The following is a 16758-nucleotide window of genomic DNA, read 5'->3' as shown; positions in this document are numbered from 1 at the left end:
TGTGTGTGTGTGTGTGTGTGTGTGTGTGTGTGTGTGTGTGTGTGTGTCTGACAGCGCCTTGGGGAATGCAGACTTTGAGCGGATTAATGGTCTAAATATAAACACTGCTAATCAGGACATCAAAATAGGCACAGGGAGACACAGATATGCATTCAGACACCCTTTCATGTGTGCCACGCACACAAACACACACACACACACACTTTCATGTGCATGACCACAGTGTTGCCTTGCATCTGTCTCATTCTGTCATTTTCATCTTTCGGGCTCAGAAAACAAGTTTGAGTTGGAAACATTCAAGGGGCTTCAAAAGAAGCAAGTCATCCACATCCCATGGTTTTAAATACGATTACGAGTTCAAAAGGAAAACACAAACTCCAAAAGATGTGCCCATACTAACTGTAGGTGTGATCTGACCTCAAAACAACAGCGGAAACACTAATTGGTTTATGGCTCTTGGTTTGTCATTGACACGCTAAATCTTCAATAGTGAAAGGTAATCTGCATCATCCCGGTAAAGGACGCTAATTATACACCTGCAGTACAACACAGCCAGTCATAGTTCAAGATACAAACAGATGCCTGTATGTAAATTGCCTGAAGCACGAATATATCATCAGATGAATCAGATGATTTATCAATGTGTGCGTGCAGAGAAGGAAGGCGAGGTCAAGAGTCAGATACAGACCGACTGCCAAAGAGCCACTTGCGGAAAAAGAGCCGAGGGTGAGAAACAAAAAAGGACTGCAGAGAGAGACAAAGCCATATATTTTTCTCTCTCATTGAAAGCTTCCTCCGTTCTGCTATGCTGTAGAAACAGCCGGAGGTGTGTGCACTGTGAGTCCAGCATCGACCACAACAGACACACACACACACACACACACACACACACACACACACACACACACCCGCACACACACTTGGAGGTAACACAAGCAGCAAAGCACTGTTTGTTGAGCAGCACATTTGCTTGTATTTTCTGCCACATGAATTCAGAATAGGGTTTGGAGCCTCCTGGAAGAGCAGGTGCAAACTTATTTTTAATGGACTTTACTGGAGACTATATTCCTGGCACATAAACTGCAGGATAACCATAACCTTTATAATTAAACAACAAGCTCAAATCCAACCTTAACTTTTAACCAAACTTGCTTTTGACTAAAATTCAAACTGGGTATACACACAGACCACACTGCCAGCATGCTTGTGTGTGTGGGAAGCAAAGTGAGAATAAACCTCTCTAAACAATGAGGAATAATCTGCTGGACAACAACTCTGACATCATAAACTTTCTCCTCCACAAAGAAAAACTCGGCCGCCCCGTCCCTGCTTCCTTGCCTGCATTCCTCCGCCTCCCTTGCATCTGCTGCCATAGCAACACAGCAGCCAAATAAAACAAATAATGAATTCAACCAAACGACTAAATAAATGATTTGCGAGGAATGGATTTCAAAATCAATACATGAATAATGCTCGCCTCTCTTATTGTAACTTGATACCTGTCTGACCGTCTGTCTAATACATAATAAAATGAAATGAGAAGACCCTGCAGTCGAAAAAGGATCCACACCAGCTCCTGTATTTTGTGCATTAAATTTCCTTGAGAGAAGCAGTGAAACATGAATCATGTATTCCTTTTAATTAAATTCCTGCATAAATTAACATATTAACCTCAAAATCTCACATCAAAGGATAGCAATGTTGTATGTGTGAGAGAGAGAGAGAGAGAGAGAGAGAGAGAGAGAGAGAGAGAGAGAGAGAGAGAGAAAGCAATAGACATAACAGCAAGACCTGAGAAACAGAATAAATAAATTGAAAGACAAGACAAAGTTTGGAGAGGGGGGGAAGACTCTCTGCCAATATCCCCTTTCAACATCACGACGTTCACCTGCAAATACAAGCCGGCCACAACAGTCTCCCCGTCTGCCTACGACAGTAAAACACACAGCTGTTGAAACAGGAAATGGAGTCGTTTCTACTGCCTTTTTCTTTTCTTTCTGTTCCAACACACAACTGAGAAATAAGCCAGAGCATGTTTCCCCCTGACCTATATATAAAAGGGGTGAAAATTGGAATTAAAATCACCATGGCAACAAGACGACAGATTGCTGCTGATATCAAGTGATGTCCCACAACTTTGACCAAAATGGCTTTTCTTCTACAGGCCATGGTATCAGTAACTTCTAGCTACTCCGAATTTCACATCAATTGCATTCAAATTTGCAAAGAAACCTTTCATTGCAATCAACTTAACATTTATTAACTTTTTACAGTTAGCAAATGATTTGACCAGTCACTGTCTCATACAATCAACTCAGAGTCTATAGTGTTAATTGAAGCAAAGGTTGGTTTCCTTTTTCCAGTTGAGTTTTGAGACTGCAGTCGAAAAGTCTTTCCATGTGGACTGAAATGACCGGAAAGTATCTCAGCCAAGATGAGATCTGGTCAAATCCTCTAGGTGCTAAGTAAAGGTGCTTCAGTGCTTCCTTTATCTCTTTTAGCAAAGGACACACTGGATCATCCTTTCACAAAAGGAAGGCTGCAAATACCGTCACACACTTCCTAGAGGCAGCAAATGTGACGTGTTACAGCAGCACAGGGGACAGTGCAATAACACGGAACATCAGTTTTTAAAAAAAGCAAGATAAGACAAAAAATGGAACTGAGAGCAGTGTTGATTGTAAAGTGTGACAGCAGCAGGAAGGAAGGACCGGCGGAATCTCTCCACGCAAGCAGCCTGTCACTGAAAGAGCTGCTTGTACAGCCCGCATGAAACAACAGGGTAAGAATGCACGTGGCCAAATGTAAGATGCGCTTCTCGTAATCGATCTTAAGAACATTGCAGTGTCACCAGGGCAGACCCACATCAATTGCGTCCGCCGACGCAGCATAATTGCGTACCTTAGTGTAAGTGCAGTCGGATTCTCTGAGCACCGCGGTTGTCTTTCCCTACATCCGTATGAATTCACCTTCACATCTTTCCTTGACCTCATGGAGTTTTTCATCAAGGTCAAGTGAAAATGGTTAGGGGAAGACGTGAGGAACCCCTAACCCTAACCCTAACCCTAAATACATTCTGTACTGTACAACGTATGGTATGGTGCATTATTGGCCATGACAGAGCAGAGTACAAACACCACACAGCCACCTTTCAAGCCAACAGACGGTGAGTCTATCTAAGTAAAATAATTTTGCTTTATATTACTTGAAGCTGCAGGTTGCCAGTGTTTGTTTATCATGTGTCTCCCAGGTTTGGCATACAACGTGGAAGTCCCAGATGTTTGGAACTTCTCCCCAGCTTGTGAACACAATGAGCATAACCGAGTGGACCGTTTTAATTGGGATCGTGTCGCCAGGTAATATTACAATCCAAGTTTTCCTTCCCGTCAGCTGTTAGCAAATGCTGCAACCTGGACCCATTTGAAACGTTATTGACTGAAATGTATCTGTCGCATTGTTCTCTCTTTTTAATACTGTGGTCATTTAATAAATCAAGGAATGTTCAAGTTTCATCCACTCATAAGGCCCATAAATGTCTGTGTGGCATATATGGAAAATGCAGCGCTTTGAGTGTACTTTTTATTACTTACTGCGCAAGTTGTTGCCCCCGGAGAAGGGGACCAGAATATCGCATTAAAAACACGGCACGAAATGGCAGGTTTATATCTATAGAACAGTCTACATGTGAGGGCGGGACTGATAGACACAGACCGTCACGTCTCTCTAAAATCTACATACATGCATGATGACTTGAAACTTGTTAATCAAAACAACTGTATAAAAATCTAAAATGTATTTAATAAAGTAGTCGGCTGGACTTAAATAAGTAGTCGTATGTTTCACCAGCAGCTGGCGCTCATGAGAGGCTCTGAGCGGGGCTGATGGGTAAGTGCCGTACGCACAAATACACTACTGCACGCAGCTGGTAAGTGTTTTAGAGAGTGTGAACACACAATATGATGTGGGAAAAAAGCGGGAGGGGGGGGGTGGTCGCAGTATAGTTCTGTAATATTTATGTTCACCTCTGTTTCACCTCGGTTGGAACCTTTAACTGCATCTTAATAGCTGGCATAGTGTATATGTATAGCTGGGAGTGTGGTAGAATGTGCTTGGCAGATGCTGCAATAATTTAAACCCGAAGTGACATTTTCACGACCTGTTAATGTTTAAAGTGATAAAAGTGAATATGGCAATGAAATGGGTGCTTTAATGTGTGCCCTTGTGACACAGAAAGAACATAAGAAAGATATGAAGTCAAGCTTCCTTAAATTTAGGTTGCACAAATGTGTGTGCACAAGGGTGCATGTTTGTCAGTATTGTAAGTAGAAGATGATGAAAACTGAACACTTCTGTTCTTTTTTTTTTATCTCCTCACCTTTGCTCTAGGAATTTTTCTCATTCTGACACCCCTTCCTTCTAATATTCTTCTTCTCATAATGTTGACTTTTTCGGAGCTGTCCTTTTATGAAACAGTTTCCTGATGTTTGGAGGTCTAAAAACCCATCACATGGAAAAAGTGACAGTATTCTAAGATTCTAGCCGAACTGTTAATAGCGTTACATTTTCAGTCTTCGTGTGTGTTTTCGCAGGAGATGTCAGTGCCCTTTGACGTCTGGGTGTGTGTGTACACTGCAAACGTGCCTATGAATATATTTTTAGGTGGGAAACGCCAAACTGTTAAAGCTCAACACCATCCTCAAGTTATCATGTATTGTCAACCGCAGACTAATTTGGATGTGGTAAAGCAGCAGGACAAGAAAAAAGATGGAAAAAAAAAATCAGGCAGCTAGTCAGGTTAGACAACTTGCATATGACCTTTGAGGTGCATATCTCATTAAGTATCTTATCACTTCATCATTCATGCACCATTTAAATTCATCACATATTTATGCATTTTTTTTAAATCTTAAAACCGTGCATACATGCAATGCACTGAACCCGTCTTACTTGTGAATTAACCCATATTGTTAGGCCAGTGTATATAAGGGCTTGCGCAATATGACGAGATTATAGGTCAATGCAATATTGGTTGGCCAAGATAATGGTCCGTCACGTGCCTCCCTGCATTGCTCTAGTGCTCCCAAAAAAAGTAACAAGGCTGTGAGTAATTAGCCGTGTACGGTAGCCCAACTCCAGCAGGAAAGATCTTCACTCCTGTTAGCAAATAATAATGCGCCTAATTGGCATTTAAGTCCATTCTTTGGTTTTAAACCAAACAAAAAAAGAACTACCAGAGAATATGAGCACGGTGATTTGTAAAGCTGTGCGATAAACAACTCAGGACTATAGCGATGGAAAGATTGCAAATCTCCGCTCCCATCTTCAAACTCACCATCCAACAGAACCGGAACTCCAGAGTGAGCAATTAATTTAATAGGACTGTGCTGAATAATTCAGAGCTTCATTCATAATGTTCAAATTATTATTATTAATAACTTACAGAAACATTGCGTGCAATAGTCCACCATCTCTCTCTCTCTCTCTCTCTCTCTCTCACACACACACACACACAAACACACAGCGGGCAATGGGGGCGCTCAGTTGATCATCTCTAAAATGATCTGTCCTCTTTCGAAATGTCAAAAATGATTTAAGAAAAAAGATAGATGTAATCATTTCCAAAATTCACAACATGTTTTTCACCGGGGTCTAAAAACTGTTTGCTCTCCAGCTTGCCTCACACAAAAGGAGTCACATATTAACAATGCGGTTTAACAGCACCATAAATTATATTTAAATCAGTATACTGTCTATACATTGAGGACACTTCAGTCAATAGAAAATGAATATCTATGTCTGAATCTCTCTTCAGCTTTGTTGTGGATGATAATTCTGTATACGTTATTTTTTTTAAAGCAATATCGACAATAGGGGAATTTCCATACGGCCCAACTCTAGTGTATACCGCTTGAATTAACGGATCACTATGAAGTGAATTATTCCACATTCAAACCATCTGAACATTCAGTAAAGAGACAAATGCAGAAACGGGAAGGCAGTGTTCACCCAAGACAAATTAAACACGTGTTGCTCCAGAACCATATAATGAAAAACACAAAAGCCGAAAAAACAGGGGGGGGAAAGGGAAACACAAAGGGATGGAAAGAATAAAAACTAAGTGAAGATATAAGGCCATGTCTAAGCCTGCATAAATTCCCATTTCTCTTTTTGAATAATAACAGTTTCATTCTGGAGTGAAAAATGGGGAAGGCTCGGGTAAGTGGTGAAACTTTTAAATCCGTGGTTCCGTGCTGGCGGAGTGGGAATAAATTACGCCGTCAGACTCAAACTATGGAGACAGAGCTATGCTTGTTAAAGTGGCGTGTGTTGGAATTGCCTCCAACCCTCAGTCATTATCCATCATTTCTCAGGTTGCGCCCGCCAACTCCATTGCATAATTGGGTCTGCACTACCTCCGTCGCCACCAACAGTCATTTTGATGTAAATACGAGTGCAGCCGATGTAAGAAATGCAGGGGGACTTTGATAGGTACGTTTGAGATTGTGTGGTGTAGGAAGTGGGGGCTCAGTTTTCCGTGAGGACATTTGGAGAAATGTTAGTCGACGCACGTCATCCATCTGTCTTTCCACATTCAAACAGTTTACTGTAGGTCTCTCCTTCTGTTTGAAGGTTCAGTTTGGTCTGTCTTTGTTCTAGCCTTGTAGTTAATATGAATTTACATCTCGCTGCACTTAATTATTCCGTCTGGGCCAGACATCAACTTCCTCACACTGACTTCTTGAAGACTGTTGAATATGAAACAGAAGGTGAACTTTAAGGGTAAAAAATACATTTTCAAAAGATGCAAACAAAAGCCGGAGGCCCATAAGTGAAATGCCTACAACCTGCTCTCAGATCTGATTTAAGCTCGGTGTTTTTATCATATTCATCTTCCATTCCTTCTCTGTGTGTTCTCCTAAAAAAAGAAATGTTTTACAGACAATAAAATAGACATCAATGGCAAAGTTCTAATCTGATTTCAATTTACAAGAGTTGTGAAAACCTCTAAACTCAGGTGTCTGTGATTTTTGCTGAGGGTGTTTTTCCACCATCTCTAAAGAAGTCTTGAAGATCTCAGAAATCCCGTGTTAGAAAACTCTGTGTAATTCCACACGAGTTGACTGTGTGAGAGTGAGATTTTGAATGCCTTTAAAGTCTGGGAAGAAAAACAGAAAGATGACACAGGGGTTTAGATAGTGGAGAAGGAGAACAACGAGATCATAAGTGTTAAAAAGTAATAGGAGAAAGGGTGAGCTGTGAAAAAAACAAAACATTTTGAATGTGAATAAAGCAGAAGCCCAATAAGCTAGTTGTTTGACCCCAGTAATAACATCGCGGAAAGGACAGAGGACGGCAGGGCAATGAGCAAAAGAGAGAGTGAAGCAGACAAGATATCGTAGAGAAACACGAAATCTGAAAAACTCTGAACGGCTGGAGTGAAATAAACAGACAACGAGACAGATGGAGCACATTGATTACTCTCCCTGAATCCCGGCATTCCAGCAATCCGACATGTATCGTTGTCGAAGCAACAATGCAATAGGAGTGCCAACAGAGTTGTGATTCTCCCCCCATTCACTCCCAGCTAATCTGCCTCTGCCAGCTCACCATCCATCAGACTGTGTGTGATTGTGTGTGTGTGTGTGTGTGTATTCGTAACTGAGCAGAAGAGAGAAGACAGAGGACGCTTATGAGCAGTTGTCCGTGCACATGCGTGAGTAGTTATCGAAGTTTGATTTATTAGCAGCAAGGCAGAGAGTAAGAAAAGACGTATCCACAGTGCGTTCATCGGCGCCCCACTCGCTGGTCCTGCCAGGTGGGAGACAGCAGGACTCATTTGTCTCTGTGTGTGTGTGTGTGTGTGAGGCCATGTGTACCAGGCCTGATCTGGTCCTGCCAATATCTCTCCAATGTTCTGCTAGGCAGAAGGAAAGTCCTCCTCGAGGTCCAACCGAGAACTGTGGTTTAGATTAAATGTTGTTAATCATTGTAACTACTGAACCAGAAATCACTTTCAAAGAAATTGTGATGCTTTTTTTTATTTGTGTGAAGAAAGATTGATTTGTCACAAGAAGTTAGGAAGAGGACCTTCCTGTGCATTTGAATTTAGCCGTTTCTGCTTTGGCAAAACATCTTTACAAATGAAGTATTGCACAGCTTCCACATTGAGTCTCTGGATCTTAAATTGCTGTTCAAGTTTAGACGAGGAGAAGACATTAATGAGTTATCATGATCCATGACTGGTTTCAAGTTTCTTTTTGCTGTACGTTAAGAAATGTACAAAAGAGATAACTGCGTCAGCTTTCAAAGTGATCAATCAACACGACAGGAATACACTTTTCTTAAGTTTGTCGTGCTTTTTGATGTTCATTATTACTTCTGGTGGAATGGCTTGTGTTCCTCCATTCATTTGTCGAGTACAATTTTTTTTTGCATTTTAGCAAGAACATACAACGGTTTTGGATGCAATCATGAAAGGCAACTCTGACAACATCAAAGTTAAATTCTGGTTTGATCGCCGACTGTAAATCTAATTTCCTACAAATAGCGCTTCCAGCTTAAAGCCACTAAGCTCTGCTAAGCCTTTTCCCAAAATCATCCAAGTGACAGTATGTATTATGGTGAAACTATTTTTTTTTTTCTTTTTTTACCACATCCAATGAAATGAGGATTGCATTCAAATGAGAGGAAGTGAAGATAAGAAATAAATAAGCTTTAATTAGTCCGCCTCTGTTTGAACATATCCAGCCTATGACTCTGTATGTCCTGTAGCGATGCGTTTATCTCATAATTACAAGGTACATTCCTCTTTCTGTCTATTTCCTTCATGCTAAAATATATGGTGATATCTACATTTTGTACAGTGGAAAAGCTCTTCACAACACCAGTTGTATTCCTTCGGTTTGTACATACTATATGCTCGCCTGTGGTCACATGCACTCTAGTTGTGTGTTCATGCATTGCTAAACTATTTCACCTGGTGTTTTAGGAGAGGGGGTATTTCGGGTTGTAGCTCTGGGATGGAACTCTCAAAGCACTATGTCTGAGAGTAAAACAAGTATTACTGTTTTTTTTCATTATGCCAGCCAACGTTGGTTCTTGTCATTTATTTTAACCGTGACCCCCAGAGCCCTTCTGCAGACACAGATGGAAAATTGAAAAAATAAAAAAAAAAACACATGAGGAAGGAAAGAGGAAAAAATAAAACCTAGTTACTGGAGCAGAACGGTGAAGAAGCTTGAAAGTGCTTTTAAGTTGTGCAGGCAGATTCTTTCTCCCCGTAAAACACACACACACACACACACACACACACACACACACATCGAAACAGCACGCAGACACACAACTCACACCGACAAATGAATACACATAACTCACTCATATGCACACATAAACAAACATGGATCCATGAAATCACAGTGCAAACACACATATACCTTGCAAACATAAGCTGCACAAACACACACACACACACACTCCTGGACATGTACGCACACACACCTTTGTGTACCAACCGGTGCAGTAATATTGCTAAAATTACTTTTGGGGCTTAGCAGTAACTGGCTGAGTTCTTTTTTTTTTTTCTCCTAGATCTCTTGGTGGACTTGAAAAGGCCAAATAGAGACGGAAAATAAGAGGGCACGCACACACACACACATGCACACAAATACCCTATTTCGCTCCCATTATCTGGATGTCTGTGTGCCCAGTACCCGCTCTAACTCTGACAGAAGGGAATAGAAGGAGTTCTCAACTCTGTTGAGCAAACCGCTGGAGCCAAAAGGAATTTTATACATCAAATGTACATCACAGAGCGACGTACAGTACGGCCACTAATGCACATTTAAACATGGCCGACACCATCAAATGTGTTGCAATGTAACTCTGCGCTGTAAGTGAGCTTTTGTTGCCCGTCGGTGTACTCCGAGTTGAATCATAATATCGTCAAGTTTAAGTTTCAAACAAGGCAGATTTATGTTTCTGGCTGCAGGGCCTTGAAATCTGCTCTGTAACATACTGCTTATCAGCAAAAACTGCTTTGTGGGAGGCAAATCTAATTATTCCTGCGATCCCCTACCACTAGTAATCACTGAGACGTGGCTGAAAATGGTGAGGTGCTTTCACAGGTTGATGAAGAATCGCAGGCAACCCCAGAGTTTTTCTGGAAAAGAAAAGGTAATTTCTGTTGGCCTTAATACCGAGGCGGCTGGGGGAAATTGCTAAAAAATGGCTATTTCAGCTGGATGGGATGAAATTCACAGCGCTGCTCAGGTAATAATTACCATCTCTGGATGTCCTCTGGCAATACTAATGCCATCTGCAGAGGGCTGTTAACTCCTAATAGATATTGTCAATTCCACCCAGGTGAGAGACTGGCAACATAAGGCTAACGTAAACTGAATTATAATAGAATCTGGAGATTTGGAAAGATGTTAATGACCTCGTCGAGATAATTTATAGTTTGAAGTAAAATCACACAAACCATTTTCAACAAGGCAAGCAAAGCAAATACTGTATTGTTCCGCTGCAAGCAACAGTGTGGCAGTCAATGTACTCACCGTGGACAAAACTACACACAGAGACATGAAAAAAATACATATATTTAGGTTTTAGAAATACCAGAGCTCCATTTTACATGGACGAACAGACCGCAAACCACAAACCAACAGAATAAACAAGTCTACAAGCTTCTGAGAGTTTGGGCCCTTTCATGAAGACGACAAAGACGGCTTCACCTTGAGATGAAAACCAAGGCTGGTGTAATTAGTTACAAATGGATGGGTTGATGTTGGTGCTCTGTGTGTGTGTGTGTGTGTGTGTGTGTGTGTGTGTGTGTGTGTGTGTGTGTGTGTGTTGATGAATAGTATCAGTCATAAGTTGTGAGGGGAGTGTAATCAAGGACAAGGCACAGAGTGCTAAATCGACCGGGGGAGACATGCTGTCAGCTGACTGTGAGTTAGTGTGTTTGTGAAGCTGTGGGTCTGCCAAAAAAACTTTGTGTTGAGCATAAGCACTGTGTGATATGTTTGAGAATCCATACAAAACACATCAGTATGTGTCCCAGCTCTTTAATTACAACCTCATTCTATATGATTATATTGATAATGCATGCTGAAATTTAGTATAATCAAATTTGTTTCCAACATCATTATATTGTAAGAGTGGTGCTGCAACTGTGTAGCAGAGGTCCTTATTCATTTCAATATCCTCATGAATAATAATAATATAAAGTATCATTTCTATAATGCAAAGCGAAGTGATTTTCCAACACCAGTGTGGTCTACGAATACTGCACACAGGCTTATAAATAGACTTATTCGATGTGTCATTATGCATCACAATGCATTTCAATTAAAGCGCGATTGTCTGAATGAAACGGCATAAGCCGGTAGCAAGACTCGGATAATGACGAGGGCCGGCTCCATTGTGGGGGAGGGGGGGGGGGGGGGGGGGGGGGGAGAGTGGACTGAAAGCGAACTAAAGAGGTAAAGCTAAGCAAAAAGGCGGGAGCTTAGTTTAGAGCCAGAGAACTAATTAAATGAATCTGGAGATAAACATTTAATTATTTCCTTCCCTTCTTCATTACTGCCTTGCAGAGCTGTAGACCGGCCAGTGTCAGGGGGAGGGGACTATTCTGAGCCGGTGAAGTCAGTCCACACACACTCTTTCACTCTCACTCCTTCATTTCACTTCCTCACCCGCAAAGTCACCCCACACCCTCTCTCATTGACAAAAAGTCTGCCTTCTGTCTTGATACTCAACACACACACACACACACACACACACACACATACACACACACATACACACACACACACACACACACACGGCCTCTCCCCCTCTGCCTGCAGTGTGGCTGAATGTAGATGTGGTAGTTGTAATCCCAGATGGATTCCATGGGGGAAGGCGAGGAAGGTTACTGGAAGGAGAAAGGGGCCGTGACTTGATTTAAAAGATTCCTTCGGTAAGTAAACTGCCACCTCTTGTTTTATAGTACAGTGGTCCATATGCTGCGAACACAGCACGATATATAGGAGGCTGCAATCTCACGTGCGTGGCAAGAATCAGCACCATATGCTGCCGATTTCCATGCGCATTCAACGGGCAGTGTGGCATACAGGGAGAGAGACCGTCCTTCAGCTGGGAGACTGAACAATAAAAATAAAAAAAGTGATTTTACACTCTGGCTTTACCAACGAGGAAAAACACCTTCCCCTTCAGGGAATCAATGAAGTGTCAGAAGAGAGCAAGATGTCCCATCGCCGGTAGTCTCGTTCATTTGACACGTGAAACACATTTTACCACCAGAAATGGACCACTGCCGTCCTGCATGACCTTTTCAAACCACTCCCCGACAATTCTCCCGCAAGTTGGCCTTTACATTATTTGTTCATTAACCTTCAATCACCGGTCCAATCCGGCTTATTGTGTACAAAAAGGCAAAAAAAACAAAACGTTGCATTATGCGCACAGTATGTGAACAGTTACTAATGAGTAAACACGTTGGGTCCCATGCTCACTGAGCTGTGTCTGTTACTAGTTCTGCATGACTGCAAAGCCATGGCTGGGGGTGACAGCACACAGGCGGCGTATGCTGTAAAAGTCATGGTGAATATATTTCAGGATGTGGCCACGGATGAGCAAACTGCGAATATGTTTCTTTTTACAATTGCACCGCTGGATAAACACGGGATGAGATGACTTTCCAAGTCAAATTGCGTTCAGTTAATAAACTCCATTATTCAGTGCCAATACAGAAAGCGGTGCGACGATGGTGCGGTGGAGTTAAAGTTATGCACCACTTGATTTTAAGTTTATTTTATTAGTTCCGCGTGTCATACATTGTATTTTATACAGACTGATTATTGTGTTTTTATTTCCTGATATTGTGTATTGGTGATGATCTGCTATCTATAGAAAGCACGTTTTCAAGCTCCCAGCTTGAAAAGTGCAATACAAAAAAATGTATTATTATTACTATTATTATTATTGTTAAAGCGACAATTTGGAGGTTGAAGTCTTCAACACCAGCATCCAGGGTGGTTTTTTTTGTGGTTTTTTTTTTTTTTTTTTTGCAGTAACCTCAAATCTATTGTTATTTCAAGTTTTCCCTTAAGCAGTTCTTTTTGAAACAAAAAGATTTTGCTGACTGCCGCGTGGCTACAAAATAAGTTGTGCAGAGTTTTCTACATAACTCCTCCTGGGAGCGGAGACAAAACAGCAGCTGTGGAGCAGCAAACATAAGTAGGACATATTCCCTTTCAAAGACCTCATGGGAGAAGTAAATATTGAACTTTCGCAATGTATTACCTAAGAACAGGCACAAGACAAGTACAGAGAGGAATGACTGGGCAGAATCAAACTGGTCCTGTAACTGACAATGCGCACGCACACACACATCCTGTAACCCTCTGACTCATGCTGACAAGACTTGAGCGTCTACTCTGAAACTTTTCGGTAATCAATATGCACACACACACACTCCTGCGCAGCCCTACACATTGTCAAGAATCATAAGTGAACACAGAATTACACACCAATTAATATGGATGTTTGGTATCAGTATGCAGAGTGCCTTGTAAGCTGCAATCATTACACTGCAATCACAAATTAATCACCTACAAATTCCCTGTGGCTCTGCATGTGTGTGCGTGGGTGTATGAGTGAATGTCCACCTGTGTCACCCTATTTTTTTCTGTATGCATGTGTGTGTGTGTGGGCGTATGAATGTGAGCGTATATATCTGTGTGTATGTGTGTGTAGGTTTTGCAGGGGCAGGGAGTGCTGTGAATCTATATTAGAAGCCCTATCATTATTCTGTCACCGTTCCCAGTTCCTTGTCCCATTCTTCTTCTATTCTCTGTCACTCCCCTTCTATTTCTCACACTCTACAGCTCGATTCACCACTCTAATGTACACACACACACACACACACACACACACACACACACACAGACTGAACTCTCCCTCTTTGGTCACATTTGCTCTCCCCTCCTCGGACCTCTTCTTCACCCTGGTTTTTTTTTCTTCTACTCTCCCATCCCTTCATCTTCTTGGTTCTGTTCACATCTGCAGTGCCGCAGAGTAAACAACTGACTGACTGCTGTCACAGCATGTAGCCCTCCCACACACACACACACACACACACACACACACACACACACACACACACACACGGCAAGATAACTGCTGACTCCCAAAACACAAAATACACACACTGCCAAGGACCGCTTCAGCCTTTACAGTGGCAGACATGCACACTCAGGCAAACACACTGATCTGACACCACTGTAAACATCTAGCCTATGTGCTGACTGCCACAGCACACGGCACCCAGGGCGAGCCGGCTCCAAACACGCACAGAGACAGGGATGGACCGATAGACATACGCGGAGCTGTCATCTCTACATCAGCTCACAAACAATGCCCAAAAAGCAAAAGGAGGAGACTGGAGCGTAAAAATAGAAATATCTCGACTGATACTCTCTCAGATGGATTATTCACGTGTCTTTAGTCTCGTCAGTCTGTAAATATTTGTCAACATCCAACGTGATCCGTTTTTTCAATAAACATTTGCGTCATAAACAGGGAACCCGACAGCATTTTGATCTGTCAACACCACTTATAGGATTTCACAAACTGATTTGAGGAGGCGTTCTCCCAATGCTCTGATGACCACGGGGGCCGTGCTTTTAAGTCTCACATCAAAACCGACAAGTGATCCCGTCTTTGTGCGTTTCTCTCCCTTTCTGTGTCTCTGTCACTCTCACTTATTTTAATTTACTCTCATCTCTCTTGCCACCACTTAATGAAAGATCAACACTTTCCTAAGGCATTTGAAGTTGCTTAATCCCATTTGTCACTCACCTGTACATCTCCAGGATATACGTACTACCTTTCTTGTAATCACATGTTCAGGGCATGTTACCGCTAATTTCCCAGGGCATACTATGCAGAGCAGCGAACATTTCAGACATCGACTGCAATGCAATAGCCTGCAGCATTGTTAGAAATTACAAACATACAGAGATAAAAAAGAAAGTTAAGAAGACGGCAGCACTTGTCAATCAAATGCTCGCTGTGATAACTGTCTGTCTCCGCTCACTCGCCACAGCCTGAAATCTACAGCCTGCAATTTACCCAAAGAGTGAATTTTCCCTGGAGTTTCCCCTGAGACATTCGAAGAACAGGTTCCCACTCTGTTCTTTCTATTGTTCTCTTCAAATTACAGGCTAAAGCCACCCATCATGTATCATACAGGGCCGCGTTCAGCTCTCTCKAGAGTCCATTTCAATTATATCCGACACTAGAGCGACAGACCACCAAATGCTCTGTGAAAGCGCGAAAAATGTCAGTCTTATAGAGATGAATCTATAAAGATGGCATTCCTGAGGACTCCCCAGGAGCCCCATCCCTAGATCCCTGAGAGTCCCAGGACCCTACCTTGAGAACCACTGGTATACACTTCAGTGGCAAACCACCCAACATCGTTTGAGCTCCTACCAGTTTCTCTGGAGATCTGGACGAAGGCCTCCACGCCGCTCTCTCCATAGTTTCCTTCCGACGCTAGCGTGGACACGTAGTTCCACTCCATCGCCGTGACAATGTCCATCATTGCCTGGGCCTGGTAGGAGTCCGGCGGTACCACGCGGGAGAAGAAGTCGTAGCGCGTGTTGTCGCTCAGTTCTGGGGCCGTGGAGGCGTAGCTTATCTGAGGGATCTAGACAACAAGGGGAAGAGAGCAAAGAAGACACACTTCATGTTAATTGTTTTTCGAGTCTGCAGACTGAAACATGAGGTAAGACGACTGTGGTTCGATTCAATTTAATATTTATTATCAGAATCAACTCCTTCGCCTGCTAGCAGAAAAATACAACTAAAGGTAAGCTGTAATAGTAATCATCATTTCCACGCATTCATGCATAGTTTTACTGGGATCTATATGCAGAAGAGAGTTATAAATGCCTCCCGCTCCCCGCGGTATCGCTGTCATTAATAATTCTCTGGGGTGTGAGGAGAAGTTGCCAGCACGAGTGTTCAAATTCAACTGCAGCACTGCAGACGTATTGTTGGCTCAGAGATGTGAAAGAAGCAAACAAACAATTTGAGAACGAACAAGCATGGAGGAGAGAGAGAGAGAGAGGCAAAAGTGATAAATAATTGGGAATCAGAATGCGAAACGAGATGGAGAGGTAGCAAAAAGGGGAAACCGGCGATGCGGCGACGTCATGGCCGACGGATTAGGAGCAGAGAGAAGACGCTTTGACACAGGTAGACGGACACAAAAAGAGACAGCGGGGACCAGAAGGGAAGACAGACGGACGAAAAGCACAACAGGCCGATGGGAGAAAGGAGAGACAGAGGTTGACAGAAAGACAGGACACACACACAGACAGGTATTGCTGCTGATAGGTGGTGTAACAGGTGGAAGGTGTTAGATGGGTGACAGGGAGATTGATTTTTCCCCTGACAGAGGGGGACAGCAAGGGAAGACCCTGTACTTGTCAACACACACACACAGACGTTGGACAGCCGTCTCATTGGCATTCATTGGAAGAAAGCCTTTATCTGCCAATCTCAACCCTAACGTAAGGTGTGTCAGCTGTCTGTCTCTTACACACAACCACACACACACACACAAACAAACAAATGTCTGCAATTGCTGAGCACAGCAAAACACGCTGATACCGCTTGAACAAATTTGAGGACAGTGTGTGTGTGTGTGTGTGTGTGTGTGTGTGTGTGTGTGTGTGTGTG

General features: G+C 42.5%; 1 protein-coding gene across 12 annotated transcripts in view; it reads right to left on the bottom strand.

Annotated features, from left to right (window-relative positions):
• Window positions 1-16758, bottom strand: part of grm8a (glutamate receptor, metabotropic 8a) — a 246472-nt gene that overhangs the window by 160196 nt on the left and 69518 nt on the right. For all 12 annotated transcript variants that reach the window (XR_004213383.1, XR_004213384.1, XM_031865639.1 and 9 more), the window contains exon 3: window positions 15505-15721. Coding sequence is in view for 10 of the 12 variants with exons in the window: in XM_031865639.1 (XP_031721499.1) it covers window positions 15505-15721 (217 nt within the window). In the remaining 2 variants the exon portion in view is untranslated. The remainder of the gene's footprint in view (window positions 1-15504; window positions 15722-16758) is intronic.

Source organism: Anarrhichthys ocellatus, unplaced genomic scaffold (genome assembly GCF_004355925.1).
Source record: "Anarrhichthys ocellatus isolate YVR2014 unplaced genomic scaffold, GSC_Weel_1.0 scaffold33, whole genome shotgun sequence".
Classification (NCBI taxonomy): Eukaryota; Metazoa; Chordata; class Actinopteri; order Perciformes; family Anarhichadidae; genus Anarrhichthys; species Anarrhichthys ocellatus.
This window is presented reverse-complemented; position numbering and strand designations above follow the sequence as displayed.